The sequence below is a fragment of the Condylura cristata genome, unplaced genomic scaffold (genome assembly GCF_000260355.1).
Source record: "Condylura cristata isolate star-nosed mole 26May11 unplaced genomic scaffold, ConCri1.0 scaffold00004, whole genome shotgun sequence".
NCBI classification, from domain to species: Eukaryota; Metazoa; Chordata; class Mammalia; order Eulipotyphla; family Talpidae; genus Condylura; species Condylura cristata.
In genome coordinates, this window is record NW_004567105.1 from 32,715,441 (window position 1) to 32,740,349 (window position 24,909).

The 24,909-nt window shown below is 36.6% G+C and overlaps 1 protein-coding gene across 3 annotated transcripts; it reads left to right on the plus strand.

The window, feature by feature from the left end:
* Positions 1-328: 328 nt before the first annotated feature.
* Positions 329-24,909, plus strand: MDM1 (Mdm1 nuclear protein homolog (mouse)). 3 transcript variants are annotated; one of them, XM_004675913.2, is made up of 15 exons: positions 329-404; positions 1,338-1,452; positions 4,705-5,066; positions 6,095-6,229; positions 10,484-10,651; positions 11,641-11,744; positions 11,826-11,925; positions 14,872-14,901; positions 15,237-15,412; positions 16,466-16,771; positions 17,449-17,558; positions 17,643-17,752; positions 22,447-22,699; positions 23,794-23,853; positions 24,677-24,909. In XM_004675913.2, the coding sequence occupies exons 1-15, from the start codon at positions 387-389 to the stop codon at positions 24,787-24,789; spliced, it is 2,160 nt and encodes a 719-aa protein (XP_004675970.2). In that variant the 5' UTR covers positions 329-386; the 3' UTR covers positions 24,790-24,909. The 3 variants fall into 3 exon arrangements, with proteins under 3 accessions (XP_004675970.2, XP_012590678.1, XP_004675972.1); XM_012735224.1 differs by lacking the exons at positions 23,794-23,853; positions 24,677-24,909 and having other exon boundaries at positions 22,451-22,568; XM_004675915.2 differs by lacking the exons at positions 4,705-5,066; positions 6,095-6,229; positions 10,484-10,651; ... (8 more) ...; positions 23,794-23,853; positions 24,677-24,909 and adding an exon at positions 4,243-4,495.

Sequence of the window (24,909 nt, forward strand, 5' to 3'; positions counted from 1 at the left end):
AGCGGCCTTCGAACCGAGCTCAGAACGAAGCTCCCGCGGGGCTCCGCCCACCTAAGTTCCGGGAGCCTTATTGGCCGGTCTTGCTCCCGCCTCTTTTTTCGTCCTCTGGATGCGGCTGCCGAGGCCGGTTATCCTTTCGGGCATTGATTGGTCAAATCTTAGTGACGCAAGGGATTCTCCGAGTCACGATTGGTTTGTTAGCTTCAAAATGGGAGGGGAAAGGCAGAGCGACAGGACTCAAGGAGGGAAGCACGGATTGCGTCGGCGCGTAGTCTGGGACGCCCGGCCGGAGCTTTTGCTAGGGAACCGACTGTTGTCGCCCCGCCCCCTCGGGGCTTTTTGTCCCGTTAACTGTCGGAGTGGCGGGGGCTCCAGCGCCGGGCGACATGCCGGTGCGCTTCAAGGTGAGGCCCAGGTCTCCGGACCTGACTGTGGGGAGCCGTGGCGGGGCGGGTGCTTCGTGCCGGGGCCGCGTTGGCTTTCCGCGTCGCGCCCCTGCGTGCCACGTTCTCGGAGGATGTCGATCTCCTCTTACATAGCTTCCTCTCAGCTCACACTCACTTTCGAATGACCGTGTGGAAGAGCTAAATAGTGTTGACATAGGCTTATTGTGTAGGACTGAAAGGAGTGGAGAGAGAGGAGGGCACTTTGAAATCGTGCTGAAGGGGCTTCAGTTTGGGACATCTGTGATCATCTCACTGTTTAGCGTTTAACCTCCTCCCTTCCCTTTAAAACTTGAAAACGTGTGTCATTTGAAGACTTGAGAAATGAGATCATGACAAGATAGATAGGATAAAAGAAACACGTTTTTCATTGTTGTGCATGGGCTTAGGGTGAGCTGTCAGGGCCAAGCAACCCTTCAGTAAGTTGAGAGCAGCATTCCACAAACCCTGCCTCCTCTTCTAAGGGCTTGTATCCAAAACGGGAGGGGAATTTGCCCGTCTTTAGTTGACTTTAAAAGTTGGAAAGCTACTAGGCACCAGACATAATTTTGGGGACTTGGTGAGAATTTAGGGTAGTTTTAGTGATTGTCACCTGTTTCTAGACAGGAGCTCAGGTTTGGGGATCCTGGCATCTAGCTGAAAGGGCAGCCACTCTGAACTGTGGATTTCTGCCAACGTCTGCCTGGAGTGGTTGTGAGGGTTAAAGGATAGAACTTGTGTAAACCACTTAACGCAGGGCTGGGAAAATATTAGCTATTATTAAGGAGCTTGTCTGTGTTTATCAATCTTAAGTCCTTCAACTCCTCTTAGGGGTCCACAAATTATTTTTACTATGACTGCTTTGAAACTATGTTTATCAATTGCATTGTACTCAGATTGTACTTTGCATTACAGGGATTGAGTGAATACCAGAGAAACTTTCTGTGGAAAAAGTCGTATTTGTCAGAGTCCTGTAATCCCTCAGTGGGGCAAAGGTATCCTTGGGCTGGACTTAGATCAGATCAATTAGGTAAGTTGAATAAGCTAAGTCATTATAACTTTATAAAACTTTTGGGTTAAGTTTGTATAGCTAATTTTTCAAAAAAAAAAAACTGTAAAGCATTATTCAGTTGTCCCGATTGACTCACTGATTTATTAAATAATAATTATTGATAGTTTCCTAGAGGCCAGGATCATCCCCAGCTTCTAGGGAGATAGCCTTGAGCTAGACAAATACTCATAACTGTGAGGAAAAATGGTAAACAAGAAACTGAATAAAACGAAGGGATTTTTGGTTATTATATAAAATTATAGATTTATGTGATTGATACTTAAGGGATGGGTGGACTAGAGGAAATACACTTTAGCTTGATAGCCAGGAAAGTCCTTTCTGAAGAGGTGATGCTTGAATGGAGATGTCAAAGTTGAGAGTGGACAAGCCTGTGGAGAAGTATGCTCCCTTCCCACGCCGGGTTCTAGAAGCTGAGATAAACTGACTTGTTCGAAGTTCACAGTGACACAGAACCCTGATTTGAAATGGTCTGTTTTGTTCAAAGCCCATAAAACCACATTCTTGTCATACATGTTTTCTCCCATATCCCAGGGAAGTCATAGCCCTAGACCAAGACTTGCCAAAGCATGGTGGAGGGGGAGAAAAGTCAGTTCTTACTAGAATATAAGAACTCAGATTGTGACTCTGTCTTCACCTGCCCCTGCCCAATATCTGACACAAGGTCTTGACACACTTTAGTGTTTATTATACCTGATTTTTGAATAAATGAATAAAACCTGAATTTGAATCCATATTATCAGTATGGCCTTGGGCATATTATACCTGTTTCACCAAAAGGGAATTAGGATGCCCATTGTGCTAGACTGTTGGAAGGGATTAAATGAAGTGTTGCCAGTTAAGTCCAATGTGTATATACAGAAGAGTGCTTCATGTTCCATATGTGTTGCGTTTGACAGTGCCTGATGCATGTTGTGTAAGGCCCTCAAATGTTAGATGTTTGAATCAAAGAAAAGACCCATGTGTGGGTGCCAGGCCTGGAAGACTAGTCAGGTGAAGAGCATTTCCAGCATTAGATGTGGAGAATGAAGGGAAGCGTGGACTAGAGTGGGTAGTTCTTTTCAGGTTCCTTTGAAGCATCAGGATCCTTTGCTCAGAGTCTGACTTCAAAGGTTGAGAGTCCTTCTGTCCTGGGCAAGGTGGTGCTTACAGTTCTCTCCAAATGACCACAAATTTGAAACTGCATTAGCTTAAGAATCCAAAGTTCAACTCTCAAATTGTAGATAACCCACTGAGGGCCTAGCAAGGGATATTATGACACTGGGGATTTGCTTAACCAGATAGTTGTCCCCATAACATTTGTCTAGGCTAGATACAGTTGAGGGTAGTGGTGATGAAATAAGATGGTGGGAGCAAAGCTACTTGGGTTCTGGTTCATTCTGAAGGAAGGAATGGTTTGGGAGAGGCCTGCTAACAAGGAATATGAGGTGCGTCTCAGTGAGGTTCCCAGATGTTGAGAAAGGAGGTGGCGGCCCGCAAGGTTTAATAGCAGTGTTACCTAGGACTGGCAGGGTGTTCTTTTAACACAGCGTGCTTTTCCCCTGCCATTTGCTGGTGCTGGGGACAAGGACAGGCCACCTGAGAATTATCCCCTTTCCTTTGCTTTTCTACCGAAGCTTCGCTCTGTGTTAAAACAGAAGAGAATTCTAGGGCAGTGATCTTAAGATGCTTTTGATTTCTTACTCCATAAAAAGACTTTAGAAAATCTTTGTATCTTTTTACATTTTTCAGTTGATACTGAATTTTTTTTTTTTTTATGAACATGAATAATTTCACACGGTAGTTTCTAGTATATTCAATGCTGAGTATGTTATATCCATACAGGTAGTTAAAACTTTAGAGCTGCCAATTAAGTTTATTCAGCCCGTGGTAACTATTTATCATATAATTGGGTATAATCATGACTAATTGGTAACACTAATTAGGCAAATTATAATTTTTGTGAGAAGTGGTCTAATTTTGTTTTTCAGTTCAGGTGGATATATTATTGTTTATATACATATCAGGTGACAAGCCTCTTTCAGATGATTTTAAATACTAAGAAAGGTATCTGGGGAAGTTGTGGAGCTGGGTGAAATAGAATGCTCTTCCTTTGTAATTTTTTTTTTTTTTTAATCTCTGCCTTCTGTGCTTTGTTGTCAAATATTCTCCCTTAGGAGTTAATGCTTTCTTGTATGGCTCCTTTGTTCTTCCTGTCTACCTATGACATCTCTTTTTTACTTCCTGGGACTGCTTGACAGTGTGCCTACCTTGTGTGGACTGGGGAAAAGGTTACCAAAGGGGCGGTGAGGGATGAAACTCCAGATGGCAGATGCAGCTCTTGGGCAGATCAGCGTCAGGAGAGAGCACATATGGACGCCGGATCTGGAGAAGGATCCCTGAAAGCTGCTTGTTTGCTCCCTGAAATGTCCTTATATGCCTTCTAGTTTGAAGCATAAGGGTGGGGACCCTTGGTTCAGTGGTTAAGCTCTATGGTAGAGGCCAAAGAACTGGAGGCTACTTTATGCCAAATTTTCTGCCCACCTTCCCTCTCACCCCCTTTTATTCTTAAATGTTTCTTCCCCACCCCACAGAGTCTTCTTTCTATTCTAGGAATGGCCTCAAACTGGAGCAGTATCTCAGTGACTCATTCCACAGAGCTCCTCTTACTTGGGTAGAAGGTTAAATTTTTGGACATTTGCTTGCCAGACAGAAATATAGAGACTCGTATCGTAGTTCTTGCTGAAAGGATCCATTCTCATTCATTCTCAGGAAATCAAGGCAAATGTAGAACTAAGGTCCAGCCTAATGACATCTCATCCCTTCTCATCTTAGTCTGCTCTACATAAGAGAAGCTTTGTGAAAAGTTCCAAATTTTGACAATACCAAGGCCCATCCATTGTTCCGATAAGTAGCACAGGAAAGTAATTAGAAACGGAGACAACAGGTACTGACTGGCTTGCCAGGCCCATCACATTGCAATACCTGTGACTTGGTGTTCAGGTAATTCAAACATAGTGACCCCAATTAAAAGAAAATTAAGTCAAACTTTTAATAATATTTCTTTAAAGCAAAATATGTTTAAAAGCCATAGGTTTTTAATCCTGTAACATGAAGGATAGTATATGTATCTCAACTGAATTTTAAATTTCATTTTTCTTCTAGGTATTATTCAAGTTGCCTATATAATTCTATGCTTTGATAGCTGCTATGTTTGTGTATTATATTTTGTAGGAATCACAAGAGAACCAAGTTTTATTTCAAAAAGAAGAGTTCCTTACCATGACCCAGAGATTTCAAAATCTCTTAAGTGGAATGGACCTATCTCAGAGAATGATGTTATATCACAAGCCCCAGAAACACCAGAATCACAAGAAGCAGAACAAAAAGATGATGTTAACCAAGAAAGAGTCCTTGCACTAGAAGCCCCCAGGGTTCCCAAGAGAACCAGACCTCACTCTGCAGACTCCAGTGCTGATGGGGCTACAGCTGTTGTGGAGAATAATGAGGATGTAACAGCAAACCATACGCCAGTTAATGAAAATGTGGAACTGGAACATTGTACCAAGCTTCTTCCAGCAAATACAGATAATGGGGTAGGCTTACAAGCTTTTTCTCTTCAAAAGCACAGAATTCCTTGTGGATTTCATCACTATTGCTTTTTGTGCTTAAAAATTTCCCATTGTTTTCTAGTCTAATGCCCATATAATTGTTCATAAGAGGTTGTTGACTTTAGTTATTATGAATTAGTTCTATTCTTAATAATTGCCATTTTGCACTGGTTATTCTGAGATATCCTTTCATTGCCTGGACATCCTTCCTCTGGATTTTATTCTTCGTATATCAGCACCTGAGTCCTAAGGGAGGGATCAAGTTGAGACAGAGAAGGGGGGAGTAAGCCATTACATCTGGCAGCCGTAGTGAGCTGACTTCTACCTAGGCTCTTTTCAACTTCTTTTTGTGTACCAGCGAGAAAACAAATGGAATCTCAGTTGATAAAATGAAAAAGGACAGAGTGTTCTGGCTGGGTCTCAAAGATCTGGCAGTTCTGCTCTCTTATGTCACAGCTGGCCTGCAGAAGGACCGTGCGAGCACATAAGCAGAGGCTGCAGGGGCCTGTGGAGACATCTCACTTCCTCCTGCCCTCCACTGCCTCTTCCCCACTTCATGTCCACCGCTGACTGGAATCACAGAGAGACATTTAGAAGTGAAGAAGAATCTGTGGCTTTTTGCAAAAACCAGGGGCACAGGGGAATGAAGGAAGGTGATGTGTAAGTCTGGTGGCAAGGAAGGGGTGTCCCAGAAACAGTGTGTGCATCAGGCAAGGTGCTGTTGCTTTTAGTTATAGATTTAATGGTGATTAATTGCTAGAAAGGGACTGGGAGATGTTATCTTTTGGGGGGAAGCATAATAATGACTTGACAGTATTAAGAAAGTAGTTTTAGTTTGTGATTTGTGAGGGACATTATCAATTAAAAATGTGCATATAGTTAACCAGATCTTATTGACTTGCAAATTATTTGAGGTTAGACTTCATTTTGTATTTTTTTACTTAGCCACAGTAAATGTTTGAATAGAAATTTTTATGACTGAGTGGGATTTTTTTTTTTTTTGTTCCTAACAGTTGGATAGAGTTCTTCAGAGGAAAGCTGGATTAAATGTTGTTCCTTCACATAATGTCTTGAGAAATTCTGAATATCAAAGAGAGTTTGTTTGGAAGACTCCTAAAGGAACTGCTCCAGTTTTTGCAGCCAATCAGGTAGTTTAATAGATGTGTAATATATTTTTGAGAATCACATCTAATCTGGTTTGCAAATTTACATAGACCTAAGATTTGACAGAAATATGCGTAGGCCTGGAGGTAGGTGCTAGAAATGTGAAAATGAGAGTTTTGCTAAAATCATCCCTTTAATTTATAGCAGTAATATTACTCTGTCTGAGGCTGCTGGTGATCATTGTCAGATCCTGCACATACTGAAATAGGGACAAGGTAGTAAAAACTTGGGGACTGGCAAGTTTTCTCATGACAAGAAATATTTATTTAAAAAAATGATTAACCTGGTTTTTATTCTGAATATGTTTAGAATTAATATATTGCATATTTCCCATTTTCTAAGAGATGTACATATAACATTTGGGTATTTAGTAAATACAAAGTATGTTAAAATCAACCCATATCATTTTGGCCTTATGTCATTAATAAGACATGTTAGTTTAACTGTATATTTATAACATTGAAGAGCTATAAAGATAGCTAAATGTGATAGGAGCTGTCATATCTTTGCATAATTTAGTATTGAACTGTTTTATATCCTCTAGTCAGTCCTTAGCGTCTTTAACTCTCCTTTGTATTCTTAACTGTACTCCTAGACCAAGGAAGGAAATACTTCCATTTAGAATATATGTAAAGACCCATGACAACTTAGCCTTTTCTTTCTCCCAAATTTTGTGTTTTTCTTTATAAGCTCTCTCTCTCTCTTTCGCTCTCTCTCTCTCTCTCACACACACACACACACACACACACACACAAACACCCCTTTACATATCCTAATATTAGCTTTCTCCTGTATCTTTATGCATACTTTATGCACCTCTCAGAACTTGACAGGATATCCAGTTTAGTAAGAAAATAACATCAATAATCTTACACTAAAATAACAACACCAGTGATCGTATAGGTTGTGGTAACCTTCAGGTTTTAAAAAATCTGAAATTTATATAATATTTTAGAAGATACAAAATAACAAAGTGATGTATACCTTTTATTGACCTACTAAATAGGATCAGTATTTCTTTTGCTGGCTCATAAGTATTCTTTGATAGTAAGTACACTCCAAAATGTATGACCTCAAAATTATGATTGTTCAGTTTTGGTAGAATATATAACCTTTAAGCTATAGCTGATACAAAGCAAAACCAATTGACAACTTTTACATTTTTTAGTGAAAACATTATATAGAAATGGGATCAAAAGTATAACAAAATAAATCAATAACAATAGCTTCATTAGTTTTATTGCTTTCATTAGTGAAGGTTTCAAAGAACTTTTTTTTTGGCAACAAGTGTTCTTTATTCAAAGCATACAATTTCAGAGTCTGTAGATCAAAAAGCTTTGTGACATAATTTTCAATGCTTATTGATGTAGACCATCTTCAGTTCTATTTTATCAGACATGTGTTTTCTGAAAGGCTGTGTCATATTCATATGTAAAGAAGTCAGAATAATTTTTGGCAGAAAGTCCTTGAGATTATTCTGTACTTAAAAGGATATACGGTTTGGATTTGATCTGTATGAAGGTATACTATTGAGTGTTACAGAGCAGTAATATATCTTAATTGAGTTTCAGATCTTTTCTGTTTGCTTTCCTTGTAGTCAGCAATAATATATCATAAAATGGAAATCATGTTATTAGGGGTAAAAGGAACCTTTAAAAAATAGAAACAAATATTTCCTAATTTCCCCCTTGCTTTAAGCTAAAAATAAGCCAGTAAGTAAATAAACAAAAAACTGAAAAAGTGAACATACCAGGTATTCAAAATGTTAAGAATTTTCTATTGTTGCAGTCAGAAAAATAAATTTGTCAAGTAGGAAAGAACCTGTAGACTTGACTATAGTGCCTTGTAAATCTATTGGCTGTATTCAAATTATACAGTATCTATTACCCCATTACCAGACTGATGAGAGAGAGAGGAGTGGGGATCTTGGGTATAAAGATATAGTTCATTATTATTATTATTATTTTGGCTCAAACATTACTATTGACTACATTGCTGTTGTTCAGAATATAGTAATGAGTATAGGAAGCTGACCTTTGTTTTTTCCCCCTATCATTTTTGAGATATAATTGACAAATAGTAATTTATAGTGCATGTTGTGATATTTGACATATATACATATGTACCTGTATATACACATGCCTTAATCAAGTTAGTTAACATGCTATCTGTCAGCTTACATGGTGACCTGTTTTGGGTATGTGGTGAGAACCCTTAAAATCTATCCTCTTAGCAAATTTAAAATGTATAATATAATATTAAAAATTATAGTCACTTTGGATCTCCAGAACTTAATTACCTTGTTTAACTGAAGCTTTGTACTCTTTGACCAACAGCATTCCCATTTTCCCTGCTTATGAAACCACCATTCTGTTGTCTGCTTCTCTGAGTTTGACTTTCTCAGTTTCACATATAAATGAACTCATGCAGTATTTGTCTTTCTGTGCCCAACTTATTTCACGTAACATCTGTTTTCCAGGTTCATCCATGTTGCTGCAAATGACACATGTCAGGATTTCTTCTTTTTTTTTAAGGCTGAATAATGATTCATTGCATATTACACTTAGTATTATGGATACACAATGAAATATTGTGAAATATATGGCACATTTTCTTTATTCACATGTTGATGGACTTTTAGGCTGATTCTATATCTTGGCAATTGTGGTTAGTAATTGACAATGAACATGACAGTACAGATATTCTTTTGAGATACTGATTTTATTTCCTTTGGAAATATACCCAGAAGTGGGGTTGCTGGAGCATATGGTAGTTCTATTTTTAATTTTTTTTTTAAGATTTATTTCTGCTTGCAGAACTGGGGTACAGGCCAGAGGTGCAGGGGCAGTGAGAGGATTCAGCAGAGGCAGAGTGAGGAGTAGAACAGGCAGATGGACGAAGTACACTGCTGAGGGGAGCAGCGGGCGGGTCAGGAGAGGTCTGCCGCGCCATGTGGATCTCCTCGGGGGCCAGGATCAAACTTGTATTGAAGCTGCTGCGGCTTGCTTGCAGTGCTGTGTTCTGACCCATTGTGCTACCAAGGAGGGCTTCTATTTTAATTTTTAAGAAACCTCTGTACTGTTTCCATAATGGAAATGTATATTCTTAGCAGTAATATACACGGATTTCCTTTTTCTACAGTCTTGGTAACACTTGTTAAACTTCTATCTTTTGATACTAGCCATTATAATAGGTATGAGGTGATAGTTCATTAGGTTTTAATTTATATTTCTCTAATGATTAATGATGTTGAGCATCTATTTATGTGTGTGTTGATTTATATGTCTTCTTTGGAAAAGTGTGTATTCAGTTCCTCTGCCCATTTAAAATTTGGATTTCTTTTTCTGCTGACTCATATGAGTTCATCATTATTTTGGATATTAATGCCTTGCCATGAATGTGGAAATGTGGAAATATTTTCACCTATTTGATAGGCTGCCCTTTCATTTTATTGCCTTTTCATTTGTTCATTTTTATTTTCTGTACAAAAAGCTGAGTACAGAAGGTTTTTTTAGTTTGATGTAGTTCCTCTTGTTTATTTTCACTTTGGTTGCCTTTCATTTTGTTGTCAGATCTAAGGGATCATTACAAAGCCCATGGCCTAGGTTTTCTTCTACGAGTTTTAGTTTAGGTCTCATGTTCAAGTCTTTAATCCATTTTTTATTTGAATTTGTATATGCTGTAAGTTAGTGGTTTAGTGTGATTCTTTTTCATGTGGCTGGTTTACCCCACCATCATTTATTGCAAAGATGACTTTTTGCTCATTGTACATTCTTGACTGCTTTGTCATAAAGTAATTAATCAAATATGTGTGAATTTATTTCTGGGCTCTCTGTTCCATTGATCTCTCTCTGTTTTTATGCCACTTTGCCTGTTTTTTGATTGGGTTGTGTTCTTGCTCTGAAGTTGAGTTTCCTGTTTGAATATTAATCCCTTGTCAGATGTGTGACTTGCAGGCCCATTTTCTCTCATCCCATTGCTTATCTTTTTATGCTGTTGATTGTTTTCTTTGCTGTACAGAAGCTTTTCAGTTTGATAAATTTCCATTTGTCTGTTTTTGCTTTTGTTATCCTTTGGATGTTAGAGAGATGTGAAATAAAATTACAATCATCTGTAACTTTTGCTTTTTTAATTAAATGTAGTTTAACTTGACACGTGATTTTTTTACTTTAAGGACTTAAAGATGACCTGTATGTATCTTTAGCAAATGACAATACTAAAATAATTTTTGTTTTAAGGTTTTCCACAATAAAAGCAAATTCATTCCACAATTCAAAGGTAATTCAGTCATCCATGAAACTGAATACAAAAGAAATTTCAAGGGTTTATCTCCAGTGAAAGAACCAAAATTAAGAAATGATTTGAAAGAGAACGGAAACCTGGAAACAGTATCTCCTGAAAACAAGGTATTTGTCGACTCTTTTAAATAAACCTTCATGATTTTAGATTCTAAACATCTTTCACTTATCACCACCTGAGATTTATTTTTAGTTGGTTTATTAATTCATATGTTCATAGTGTCAGATGTTTGTTGGCTACTTACTTAGCGGGAGCTGAGCACTTGGCAGGTAGTGAGAATACAGTAATAACCCAGTAAAGCCTTAAGCAGCCTTTGGGCTAGCTGGGAGACAGAGATGTAAATAGCTAAATATGATAGTGAGTGATGAATACTTACCTCTACAGCAAGTAAGTCTGCTATAAGTACTTATATTTAACCTGTTTTGTTTTGGGGAAGAAAAAGAGTTGTTGGGTTACTCAGTATAGTAGTGTAACTCATCAGAATCTTGTTTAATTACTGTAGCACAGATTAGACTATCAAAGGCAAAATGTAAGACCATTGTTCAATAGGTAGTAACATCAAATTACTTATATATTATATGTTTATCAAAAATTTTTTCCTAGCTAAGGTCTAAGATTTTTTTTTTAAGATTTATTTATTTGTGCATACAGAACTGGGGTACAGGCCAGAGGCTCAGGGGCGGCGAAAGGCTTCACCAGAGACAGAGTGGGGAGCAGAACAGGCAGATTGACGAAGTACACTGCTGAGGGGAGCAGCAGGCGGGTCAGGAGAGGTTGGCCACGCCATGTGGTCACCTCGGGGGCAGGCGGGAATCGAATTCATGTGGAAGTGGCTTTAGCTTCTTAGTGCAGTGCTTTAACCCGCTGCACCACCAGGGAGGGCCTAGGTCTAAGATTTTTATTGTTAGAAAATGAAGCTATATACTGAGCTATATCTTAAAAGCGTGACTAGATTTATTAGTTTCAGCTCTTGCTTATGATTTCTGTTATGTTTAATAGTTAAAACAGAATTATAATAGTGTACCCAAATATACTTTATAGCATCAATGTTTCCACTTATAACATTTAAGCATAAAAAGTTTAATTTTCATTTTAGTGTAATAAAACAGATGATTCTTTAAAATTAGAAGCAGAGATGGAATTAAAAGACTCAAACCAGCCTAAAAAAAAGCTTACTCCTTGGAGACATCAAAGACTTGGGTATGTATTTTATGAGAAAAATATCATCGCATTTAGGTGATCACCATGATGAAATATTTACTTTCATTTCATTTCTGTTAGGAAGGTGAATTCTGAATATCGAGCAAAGTTTCTGAGTCCAGCCCAGTATTTATATAAAGCTGGGGCTTGGACACGTGTGAAGGAAAACATACCAAATCAGGTGAGTATATATAAGCTCAGTAAGTTGACATTTTCTTTGTGCTTGTATCATAGTTTAATTTTACAATGAGTTTCATTTAGCAAAAGGGACTATAAAGATAGATGATACTAAATGAAGTGCTAAAAGTATCAGGAATTTAAATTTGTATATATTGGGACATAACTTATCAGTGTGTTTACTTTTTTAATAAATAACTATCACCTTACAGGTTAATACTTATCATTAGTAAGGTCTTAAAAGTTAAAAATGTTTTTTTTTTACAACAGTTACTTGATTGTGTTAAATAGAATTATACTGTTAACCGATTTGACAGTTTTGTAATGTTCAATCCACCGCTCTCCACTCAACATTCGTGTTTAAGATTAGTTTGTCTGCCAGCAGCAGCCAGATCAGCAGATACTGTTACAGTCTATAGAACAAGAAAGGTGTGGCTGTGCTGATGGAGATGTAGGCTGTCATGCTGGAATATGTTAACATTGGAAGAAGTTCTGAGGATCCTAAAGAAAGGTTTGAGGGGAAGAATTTCCATAGAGTTGGGAAGTTCTAGTTCAGTACTTTTATAGTCACTGTGTAAACATTGGAGCTTTTTGATGATTGCGTAATTAACATCTTTTAAAGCTCATCTTGGTGTTCTGTCTTTTCTGTATGAGTAAACTAAATTAAAGGAATTTGTTTCATAATGAATCTCCGTATTTCAGGTACATTCTGTCATTTGGAAGCTACTGTAAAGGAGCACTATGTATAAAATAACTCTTCATTTTAGGGGAAATGATTATTTGGAAAAAAGTTTTTCTTTTCATTTTTGAGGGAATTTTCTTCATGTAAATTTTGAACAACTTAATTGAAACTTGAGTTGGGAAAAGAAATTCAGAAATGAAATTATATTATATAATCTGATGGCATTATTTAAACTGTAGAGGGGTGTATGTGTTGTTTTAGTTGGGTTTGGAATGGTTTATCTGTACCTTTTTAGTGGCTCTGGTTATCTGTTGGCATTTTTCACATTGATTTTTGGGAAATAGTAACCTAAATTGCATCTTAATTTAGGATTTTAAAAGTCTAAAGTCATGTGTTTGTAAAATATAACACCAGCACTAAGATTATTAATAAAAATTGCCAGTAAAGGAAAACTTTGAGTTTCTATTTGCCATTAACAAATAGAACTGAAATAACTGAAGTTTCAGAGTTTCTACAAGTATCTTCATCTTCTGATGCCAAAAAATTGACATCAAAACTGGATCACCGTGTACAGGAGGGCGTGTGCAGCCATCTCATCAAGTGATAAGGTCCTTCTACATGGGCACAATGCAGCCTTTCTACTCCACCCTGGGCGCTGTGCTGGCCGATAGGATTCCCTTTTGAACTGCTACTTCAGTTTGTCTCATTTGTTTATTAAGGCATACACCATTCCAACATTGTGATAATAATTTATCATAAAGGAGGTCTGTCTTTCCTACCAGACTGTTAGAACATTGAGTGCAAGGACTTTCTTGCTTATCTTTGGCTACCAGCCATCTAGCAGAGGCCTAGCACTTAGTTCACCCTTAGACAGTTTGAGAGTCAGTATTTAAATGTTACTTTCTCCCTCATCTCAAGGAGTGCACAAGTTAATGGGAGAGAACCGCTATTAATTCTGTTAGAATGAACTGTCAGTACTAATGGAGATAAGCACAAAGGGCTTTGACACAGAGGAAGAATTCCCATTTTTGAGGGAATTTTCTTCATGTAAATTGATCATAACGTGATGGAGTAGCCATGAAACATTTGAAGTATGGAGAGGCCTTACTAGAAATAAAATTTGGATCATCTTAAAGCACATAAGTGTTGTGCATACAAAATACCGTGATTTATAGTTCAGCAAATAGCCTGTGTCTCAGTTCTACCTGCTAAGTGAAAAATCACTACTAGTAATTTTCATTAATGTACAGGAATTGACAGAAATGATAAATGAAAATGCTCATTTTTTTTTTGGCTGTACAAAAACCATATTTTTGAATTACTCTAAAGCATGTATCAGGTTTGACTCATAGAGCTGTAGGACTTTTCTGGGACTGTATGAGTTCCTGTGCTACTATGGCAGTCATTGCCCTTCACTTTGGCTAATTCTCTAGAGATGTAGCACTTTCATCCTTTGCATTTAGTAGTGTCTCGTTTAGGCACTGATGGTGTGTTTCCTCACTTACTTTTGCAATGCTGAGTTTCATACTTGCTTTTTTTGTCATGAAGTATAAGAAAAGCAATTTTTCAGATTATGTCTGGATCCAGATAGTGCTAAGATTCTGTATTTTACTATAGAATTTTAAAGGGCCACTTAATTTGTTTATATTACAGAATTGTGTTTAGAGAAGCCAGCAGGTGGCAGTATGTTGTGTCAAATTAAACGATTTCAAATGAGTAATGAAAGGCTCCTTCTCATATGTTTAGGGAATTCATATCACCTTATAATTCCTTGGAACATCTTTTTTTTTTTTTTTTGTATATGTCACTGTTGAATACATTACAATTATTATCTTGTGGTATTAACAACAATTCTGTATTTAATATATTTTTTAAAGTTGAGGTTTTTGCTGATTCCAAAGAGATGTTGAGGAAGCTTCATGACTTTCTCTGTTGTGGAGACTATAGTAGTAGCTGTTGCATATAAAACTTGGAAATAAAGATGGGGACTAAGGTACTCTAGTTATCAGTACTCTTTATAGAAATGGGAAGTAGGATCAGTTACCTGTCACTGTGGCATCCATCATGCCAAAATGTGGCTGACTTTCAAGGTAATATTAAGATATCTTGGTTACTGAATTAAATATTAAAAAAATACTAAAAAAATATTGAGCGACAAGTTTGGTAGATATTTAGAAGGAAGAATATTAAGATATTTCACTGATTGCCATTAATATTCAATTATGGCATTAACCTGTCATTAAGTGTGTTTCTGTATTCCTCCCCTAGGATTCTGTAAATGCTGTGTGGTATGCGGAGGTTGGTTGCTTTTGACTTTTTAAAACCTATAATAATGCATAGAGCACTTGTGTAATTTCAGTTGAAGTAAGAAGTAGGTGTCAGTATTTTTCCTAGCTGCTGCAAACTTCCCCCTGCTTGCTGGCTTGAAATAAAATAAGTGTATTATGCTTTGGCTTAACAGTTCTAAATGTCTGCTTAAAAATGCACATGGTCTGATGAACATTTGTGGCTATTTTTGCCTTACCCTTGGTGTCTAGCAGTATTTATGTAACATAACTTTAACATACTATTTGGGTACCTCTGCAAAGGAGTATTTACAGTAACACAGGATGTTTCTCAACTCTCCTATGTAGGTTAAAGAGCTCCGAGAGAAGGCTGAGTTTTATAGGAAACGCGTTCAGGGAACGCATTTTTCTCGAGACCACCTGAATCAGATTTTGTCTGATAAAAACCGCTGTTGGGATGTCTCCTCAACCACAAGCTCAGAAGGAACCATTAGTAGCAACATTAGAGCACTAGATCTTGCTGGGTGAGATGTTCTCTGTGGACGGTGAAAGTATGTTGTGGCTTATGTAGATCACAGGATTACATAGGAAAAATTACATGACCACTCAAAATTTGTCCTCTGGTTAAGTGGAAATATGCAGCCATTTGTTAACATTCATTATTTTTAGTTTATTCTCTACAAAACAAAGCTCTACATACTTGATTTACACGCTTGTGGATAAATAATTCATAATTTGAGTCTGAAAGATGGTACTTTATAACATTGTTAACAATTAAAAATAGAATAGGGATATATGATAGATGTAAAAGAAACTTTAAAAAAGAAAGTAAAAAAGGAGCAATGGCAAAAAACAATTTAGAGAATGTAATCTGTAAGTATGTTCCTGTTACTAAATAGGATATTTATGGTTAATATGAAACATAACCCCTGATGCTTTGGGAGAATTCTCTGCTTTTTTGGGTCTTAAAGTGAACATGATTTAAATATAAGAGAAATAGCACATTGATTTGTAGCAAATCGAATAGTTCTTGGTTGTTACACTATATTAATATAGTTATGTATACCAAACTGAAATATCAGTTCAAATTATGTGACATCTTACTTTAAAAGTTCATTATAAAATCTTTTTGTTAACAATGTCTTTAAAAAAGATGAATCTATGTAAAGTACAGCATTTGAATCAGTTGATCAAATTACTTGATCCACAAATATACTTGAGCTTTGTGCAAATCCTGTGTGTGAAGAACTAGACAAGTTAGACCCTGACGGGTTTTGTTCTGGGTATAAATGCCAGTTTGGGGACTGTGTATAAGTTTTATCAGCAATGGTATAGGCATGTATATGTGAAGGTAGGAGTCAAAGGAGATTAGTACATTGGGGAATATTTCAATAGAAACTCCAGATTGTATCTTTAATTTATTCTACCATAAAATGAATTCTTCAAATTCTTCAATATCTAGCTGAAGCAGTATCTATGGGAAACATGGTTGTGAACAGTGGAATGAAATGACAGGCTCCCTAAACTAGATACCTCAAGCCAGTCAAATTTAAAATTAAACTCGTTTTGTTATGCAGAGACCCTACAACCCATAAGACTTTGCAGAAAGGCCCTTATACAAAACTAGAAGAAAAAAGTCCTGTCTTGGAAGAACAGCCCCAGAAAAATACCATGGAGAAGTTGGGTGTGACAGATATGCCCACCTTACCTGTGAGAAGGCGTCTGGCTTGGGATGCAGAAAACAGCAGTGAAGTCAATGAAGATGTACAGAAACAGCCCAGAGAAGAGGAGCAAGAGGAGAAAAAGGATGAGCAGGTTTCTATAGGAGAACCAGAGAGGTTGGAAGTATCTGAAAACTCTCCAGCAGACAAGATAAAAGAAGAGTGAGTGTTTTAAGCTAATTAGTACATAGAAATATTGTCTCCTGTCAATGTGTACTTTGTTTTTGCCACTAAAAATAGTGGTTTATGTTCTTAGTTTTATGAGTAATAAAGAACAGATTTTACTTTAATGTCATGAATTAGGTTTTCTGTTTCTAACTCAATTACTTAGGTAGTGAGTCACAACTAATTGGTAAGTATATGCTTGGGGAACAGGTAGTTTTTTCCATTTATGTTTTGCTAATTATAATTATGACTTGCTAGATTTGTAAAAGTGTCTGGAAGAAATACCAAAAATATATATAATGCTTTATAATATTAAAAAAGTGATTTCAGCAAATAGCCTATTCCTGTGGATTTATACTACAGATTGCCTTGGGGAATGATTTTCTATCATTGATAATTGAAATTGCTGTAATACTGATTTTTGTTCATAGTCTAAATCCCTTATCATCTATTCATGAGTTTTGCAACTAACATGGAATTTAGATCATCTTTTGTTTTTGGTTTGTAGTGATCTTCCTTTTTTCCAATATTCAGTTACTCAGCTGCCTTATTTTTTCCCCCCAGAAACAGAATCTTACCCTACAAATTGTATACTTTATTATTACATAATGATGACAAAGTGTTTCTTATATTTTCTGGAGGAAATGCTCTGAACAGATTGTTTTAATTTGTAGGTCAGAATCTTCTGTATCTTCAGGAAAAGGAGGTAGGCTTCCTACTCCTAAGCTGAGAGAACTTGGTGGAATCCAAAGGACGCATCATGATCTTACCACTCCAGCTGTTGGTAATAGGAGAACACCATGAAGTTTATTTAACTTTTTTCTATATGATAATTTAGTTTGAAATGTCATCATCTGTGTTTTCCTAGGTGGTGCTGTTTTAGTGTCTCCATCTAAAGTGAAGCCTCCAGTCCCAGAACACAGGAAAACAGTGGCCTCTCAGGACTGCTTAGAAACTCCAAAGAATGATTTTAGGAAGGTAAGCGGAGATGATAGTTATTAACCTACTTTAGTAAGGCAAATGCACTGAATTTTTTTTCTGGGAGTGGCCTTGTATTTCTGCTGATATAATTTCAAATCTTTTTGGTAGTGACTCAACAGGAAGAAAGAGAAGAAAAAAAAATACTGTTTATTGAGCATATATTATGTGACAGTCATGTTTCAGCTGTCTTCCAGGCACTGTTTCAGCTGTGGAGACATAATGGGGAAAGAGCAGGCAAAAATCCTGGTGGTCATTGAGCTTCTGTTCTAGTTGGAAGAGGGAGAATAAATAACTAGGTAAAATACATAATATTTTAGATAGTGATAATTTAATAAGAGTGAAAAATAATGCTAGATAGTGATAAGTAACAAGAGTGAAAAATAAAGCTGGGGAAGTGGATAGGAAACCTCACTGAGCGAGCGGCTGGCCTTGGAAGAGTTGGAAGAAGTGAGTACCCGGGACACAAAAGAATTGCAAGTGTAGAGGTCTCAAGGTGTGAAGGTACCTGTTCTGTTCCTTGAGGAACAATCAGGTGGTCAGTGTGGCTGGAGAAGAGAGCACAAGAGGAAGAGTAGTGTGAGCCATGAACTCAGAATTAATGAGGAGCTAAATTGTGTGAAGCCTGTAGTTCATAACAAAGGCTTTGAACTTTATTCTGAATGAATGAGGGACAGAGGAGTGAAGTGATTTAACTTCAGTTTTTCTAAGTTCCCTCTGGCTGCTGTATTGACAGTAGACAGTAGGGGTAAAACTAGGTCAGAGTTAATTTCAGTGTCCAGCAAGAGGTGATTATTGTGTTGGTGTTTGGTTTGTAGTGGTGATAGTGAAGGTCATGCAATGTAGCCTGATTCTGGACATACTTCAGGATTCACTAATGGATAAGATATTGGGCTGGAAGAAAAATAAGAGCTAATGATGACTCAAGATTTCTGCCCTCAGCCTAAAGGCTGAAATTGGTATTTAGCTGTTATGGGAAGACAGTATAAGGAAATGACTTATCAGGAATGGTCTAGAGTTCTGTTTTTCACATGTTCATTTGAGAAGCTTACTAGACATACAAATATACGTGTTGAGTAGGTTGCTGACTAAGAGTTTGGAGTTTGGGCTACAGATAATCATTTGAGACTCTTTTATTATAAAGATGGCAGAGGTATGTAAGGTCCTGGGATTAGGAGGGAACAGGGAGTAGGTGTAGAGGAGAATACAGGTAGATAGGTTTGAGCCCCAGGTTTTTATAGTGGCAAGTTGAGGAGTAACTAGCTAAGGGCCTGCAGAGGGGCAGCCAGTGTAGTGTCTGACCTGGAGGTGGTGAATCGCTGCCACTGCTGGGTCAGTAAGGTATGAGAATTACCGTATTAGGAACATGGAGGTTTTTATTGCCCCTTGACAGAGGGAAATTTGGAAGTTCAGATTTTGCCTAAAGACAAGTCATTTGGAAAGAATGGAGAAGAGAAGAATTGGAGATAGCTATCGCAGATAATTCTTTAGGTAGAATTTTGCTTGAAGGGGACCAGAGTGACAGAGTGATACCTGGAAAAAATGAGATCAAGGTGGAAGGAGGTAATAGTACATTTGATGAGGAGGACAGCTTTAAGAGAAAAAAAAGTACTACAGAAATTAAAAGAAAATTGTTGGAAAGATGTTCTTGAGTAGGGGAAAGGACAAAGGATTTTTATGAGCAGTGGGCTTCAATCTAACAGATTAAAGAAGGCAAGCAGACTACATGGGCTCTGCTGATGAACTATAGGAAGACATGGCAGAAGCTGGGCGAAGTCTCTTCTGATTCCTTCTTGACATACATAAAGAAAGAATGCGGCTAGTAAAGAAAATGTTGGAGATTTGAGGAAAGAGAACGTATCAAATTGTTTTTTCAGAGAGGGGAAGAGTGAGTGGGCCTAGAACATGAGAAATACTGCAGTGTAAGAGTATGAGGTAATTTTCAGTTTGTAGTCACAAATTTGATGTGAGACTAGTCAGGATGGGTCGTTTCTCTTCAGCCCAAATGGCATCTGAGGTGAAGGGTAGGTTGAAAGTTGGAGTTAAATAGGGTTCATAGTCTGTCCAGGGAGCAAGCCAAAAGAAGAAAGGAGGCTGGGGAACTAAGGTATATGTAGAGAAGAGATGATGACTGAGCATTGAAGTTGAATGGGTTACAGAGAGAAAATAGGACTTGAGAAGGTAAAATACTGGGCAGAAGTGACAGGATCAGTGGATGGAGGTCCTTGCAGATTGAAGGACTTGTGGCAGTTGGTGTACCTGGGAGATTAGTTTTAAAGGTTAGTAGGTGGTGGTCAGAAATTGAAATTATGGAGAGGTTGCAATTATAGTAGTACAAGGTTTAAATGGAAGTGACTGATGACTTGTTTTAGGGATTTTGCTGATCACTGTGGGTTCCAGAGAGCACAGTGGAGAGTTTTTAGGTGTCAGGGAGGGGTGAGAGACAGTGTGTGTGTACCTCTCTGCCCCCAGCTTGGTGTTTGGAACAGAGCCTCACTCATGACAGGTTATCATTAAATCTCTGTGGGCACTGGTCTGGATAATGGGGAATGGGAGACCATGAATGACCCCAGGTGTCTGGCTTGCCCAACAAGGTTGAAGGGAAAGGTGTGCCTTGCACCGAGTGAGAGAAGTCTGGACAAGTTATTCTCTTCGAGGAGACTAGCTGGAAGTCCATTTTCATGTATCCATTATTTAAAGTGTTCTTATTATATGCTAGGCACTATTTTAGGATTTGGGAATTCATTGATAAGACAAAATGCTCTCATGGAACCTACATTTTTTATTGGAAAGAATAGGCAGTTTTTTTTTTTTAAGATAATTTAAGGTAGTATTAAGTGCTCTGAGTTAATAAAACAGCAAGAGACTGTCAAGAGTAGATGAGATTGCTTTAGTTTGGGCCATCAGAACGGCACCTGCAGGGAGGTGACATTTTAGCTCAGACCTCGATAATCTCTCCCCATGCAGAGATCTGGGGCAGAGATTGTTTTCCAGGTAGTAAGAGCAGCAAATGCAACTGTACAACAGAGAGAGTTTCAAAGGGGATGAACAGGGAGGAGGACCGAGTAGGGAATGAAGTTAGAAAGGCGGCCAGGACGGGGAAATTCTTGGAAACAAATATGATCTGATTTATGTGATAGATGAAGTCAGTCTGACTACTCAGTAGAGATGTCTGTCTGTATTGGGGCGAGTGGGGCAGTGAAGCCAATAAGGAAGCTTTAGGTTCAAAACAGATCATGAAGTCACTGCTAACTTAAACTTGGCAACCCCATGCATTCAGATATTCTACAGATAACAGAGGCTTATTTTATAATAATAAAGCCAGAATGACAGTTTCCAAGTTCTGTACATATGCAGAAAGATGAAAAAAAAAAACATGAAGTTTTTCTAAGTGATTTACTTAAAAAGTCAAGAAATAGATTTCTGGTTTTCTACTAGGTAATGATCAAAATATACATCTGTTGGATGAGACCTTAGGCCATTTCCTCTTTGAAGCAATAAGCTCTCTATTTGAAGAAAATGGTACCTCAAATTTAGAAAGCAGTAACTTGAACATTGTGTTGATAAACCTAGAAGTTAGTAACTAAAGGCAACAATTATAAGGAATAAGCAAGAAAGTTTGAAACTGTATTTTTATTGGTTTACATTTTTCTAAAATGTAGAAGTACACAGAATTTAATGATGGTTATACATTATATTGTTTACACTAGAAAATGGAAAATACTGACCAAACTAAAAAAAAATAATAATTATAATGATGTCATACCTTCTGTTCAGGGCTATCTGCTGTTGAATTTTTGAGTTATTTATGTAATAGTGTGTTTGTATGTTTTGTTACACTGTAGAAAAGTCTTCGTAATCTATTTTGTCTTGCTAACAATGTATTGTGAACATACTTCCATTGTTAAATAACATTTATAATACAAATTTTAATAGTGATTTGATAATGCAATTGAGTTATAGTAAAGTTTTCCCCCCACCAGTTATTATTGAACTTGTGTTTGAAATAAGATGGCTATTTTTTTTGTTTCTTGATATTCATACCTTGAAAAAAATGCTGTAAAGAAATTCATCCTTTAGCGACTTTTTGTTCATATTATGTTTTTGTAAATATTCCCTAAGTATTAGTGACATTGAAGAACAGGACATTTTGACTCTTGCTGTTTTGGCAACTCCCCTGAAGAGTGCTTCCAGCACGAGTGTGTGAGCGCCCATTTCACTACTTACCGGCTCTAGCATTAAGTTTGATTTTTTTAATTAACTTTTTAAATTTGGTGATGTAAAAACTAGTGCCTCAGTGTTTTACTTTGAAATTATTTGCTATTAGCTCTTTATTCCTTATATATATGTGAATTGCTTATAAATAGCCTTTTTATTTTTTAATTAGGTTTACCCTTTTATTACTGTAAAAGACTTCTAGAGAACATGGTAATAGTTCATTGTCAACCATATAAATTGTATATTTTCCCTAAGTTTGTCATTTAAACAAACTTAATAATGTTTCTATTTTTACATAGCTTAATATATTTATCTATATTGGATATTAGGCTTATAAAATCTTCCCTACTTGACAGTTATGTAAATTTTCCACTTATATTTTCTCCTACTGCTTTTATTTTTTGTGTTTACATGTTTTGTCTATTTATTTATAAATGTACGCATGCATATGTATTTATCTTTATTTTATCATTTAGAAAGATAGTCGTATTATGTCTCTCCTGACTTCTCCAACTGCTGGTATAAAGACAGTTGATCCCCTGCCTTTGAGGGAAGATTCTGAAACCAATATCCCCAAATTTGCTGATGTACCTCTTCCAGTTTCAAAAACTTTACAATATCCAGCAAACACACCCCAGCAGTCTCCTCCTCCACCGTATACTTCATTCCACTGGAATCCCACCCGTCGAATTCAGGGCTCTCTGAGGAATCCAGAATTTCAGCATAATGGTAATTATTTTGATTTTAATGTTCTTGTCTTTTAAAATGAAAGTATTAGATTGATAGGTATAGTAAGCCTGTACTATATGTTAATAGTGTTATTTAGCTTTTCTAGTTGATGTGATAAATGTCTTTAAATAGGAAGAATCTCATCTTTGAATCGTTTGGTTGTGCTATCTGTGTGCTCACTTTTGTTTATGGTGTGAGCTGGTAGGTTTTGTCCTGTACGTGTGCAGACCACCCACTCGCTGCCAGTTGCATCTTTTCCTCTGGTGTGATAACCAAAATGGCTTTAGACATTGTCAAATGTTGCCTGAGTATAAAATTCAAGGTCATAAATTATTTTCCTTTAGTTTGTTAGACATGCCACTGCTCTTTTCTAACTTCTGCTATTACTGTTGAGAATTTGATGCTCTTTTAAAGATTTTCAGTCTCACATGTGGTTTACTTTTTTTCCCTAACATCTTTTAGGATCTTCCTTTTACACCTAATAATGCTGACATTTTAAAATGGCTCTCTTTTCATTCATTTTGCATGTCCTTAGTAGACCTTTACAATTTGGAAACATGTTTCTCGCTACTGGGAAATTTTCTTGTCTTACTAATTATTTCTTCCCCTTTATTTTCTGATTACTCATTCTGGCACTCTTGTTATTCTGATATTGAACATGTTAAAACTAATATTATTTTCTTTTCTTTCCTCCTATTTTCCATCCCTGTTTTTATTTTAATTTGGGAGGTTAATAATTTTTATCTTCAACCTCTCAAGTTTTTAAAGAATACTTGGCTCTGTTTTTAATATCTAAGATTTAAAAAAATTTCTATATACTCTAGATCGCACAGCATTATGTTCTTATTTCATGTACTGTCTGTTTATCTCTTTAGAATAAGAATTTATTGATATTATCATTGAAAAGGACTCAAAGAGGATAGCCACTATTCATTTAAATATTTATAAGCCCATTATAAATTAATGTCCTTTTGATAATAAGTTTCATTAAAGTTATAAAATTAATAAAATTTTTATCAGCATACTTTCATTATAAGAAGGGTATACTGTTGGGTGACTTTGAAGAATAATTTCTTCTGCCTTTTTTTTTTTAGTGGGAAAAGCAAGGACGAACAATTTCCAGTTACCTCAGCATGAAGCCTTTAATGATGAAGGTATTTCATAGTCAAATAACATGATAAAAGTTTGAGGTTTTAATATATGGTAGTTTATGATAACATAAGAGCTTATATTTTATTAGCATTTTATGTTTATAGCATACTTCCATAGACATTATTTCATTAAGTTCTTGAAACCTTGTGGCAAAGAATGAAATGATCCCCATTTTACAAAGCAGACACCTGGGAAACTATGCATTGAAAAATTATTTTAGGGCAAACAGATAAGAAGAGTGTGCCTTGTGTCACACTCCAAATAAGGGTTCTTTCTGTTTTTCTAGCCTGACTAGTTGGGGGCTCAGGAATCATGGCCTAGCATTATAGCCATCATCATTTTCCCCCAAATGCTTATCAATTTTCAGTTCTCAGAAAAAAAGTCACAGTGAGATTATTTTAGGACTGTGATGTGAATACCATGTTTAAGGAATGAAATTTTGTTTTTAAAAAATTTAGAAAGCCTTTTGCTCAGAACAGCTGTGCTTTTTAAAGTAGGACAAGATAGTATGATGATGAATTGTTTTCAAGTAATATTGAAATCATAGGCCATATGCATAGGTAGTGACATTATGGGATTTCAGGAAGGAAATGCAGAATGCTCATTTAACATCAAAATGTTTGATTTCTAAATATGGTGAATTTAGAAAATTACTATGAATTTCCTGGGAATGTTAATATCTTATATTTTAATAGATTACTATTTTCTCACAGCATCAGTATTGAATTTACAAATCTTAATGGTTTTAATTTTCTGCTAATATTATAAAACATAGTGCTTTATAAAATCTATATTTTTGCACTAAATATAATTCTCTAATTGCAGATGAGGACCGATTATCTGAAATTTCTGCACGTTCTGCAGCTTCTAGCCTTCGGGCTTTTCAAACTCTGGCTCGAGCTCAGAAAAGGAAGGAAAATTTCTGGGGCAAAACATAATTAAACATCTAGCTAGTTGAGTTGCATTTATCTATGGAAAGCATAGTTTTTCTTTATTGCTTTCCTATGGTGAGGCTTTTCATGTGCTAGGTTTTATCCCCTAACATTTCTTACTTTAAA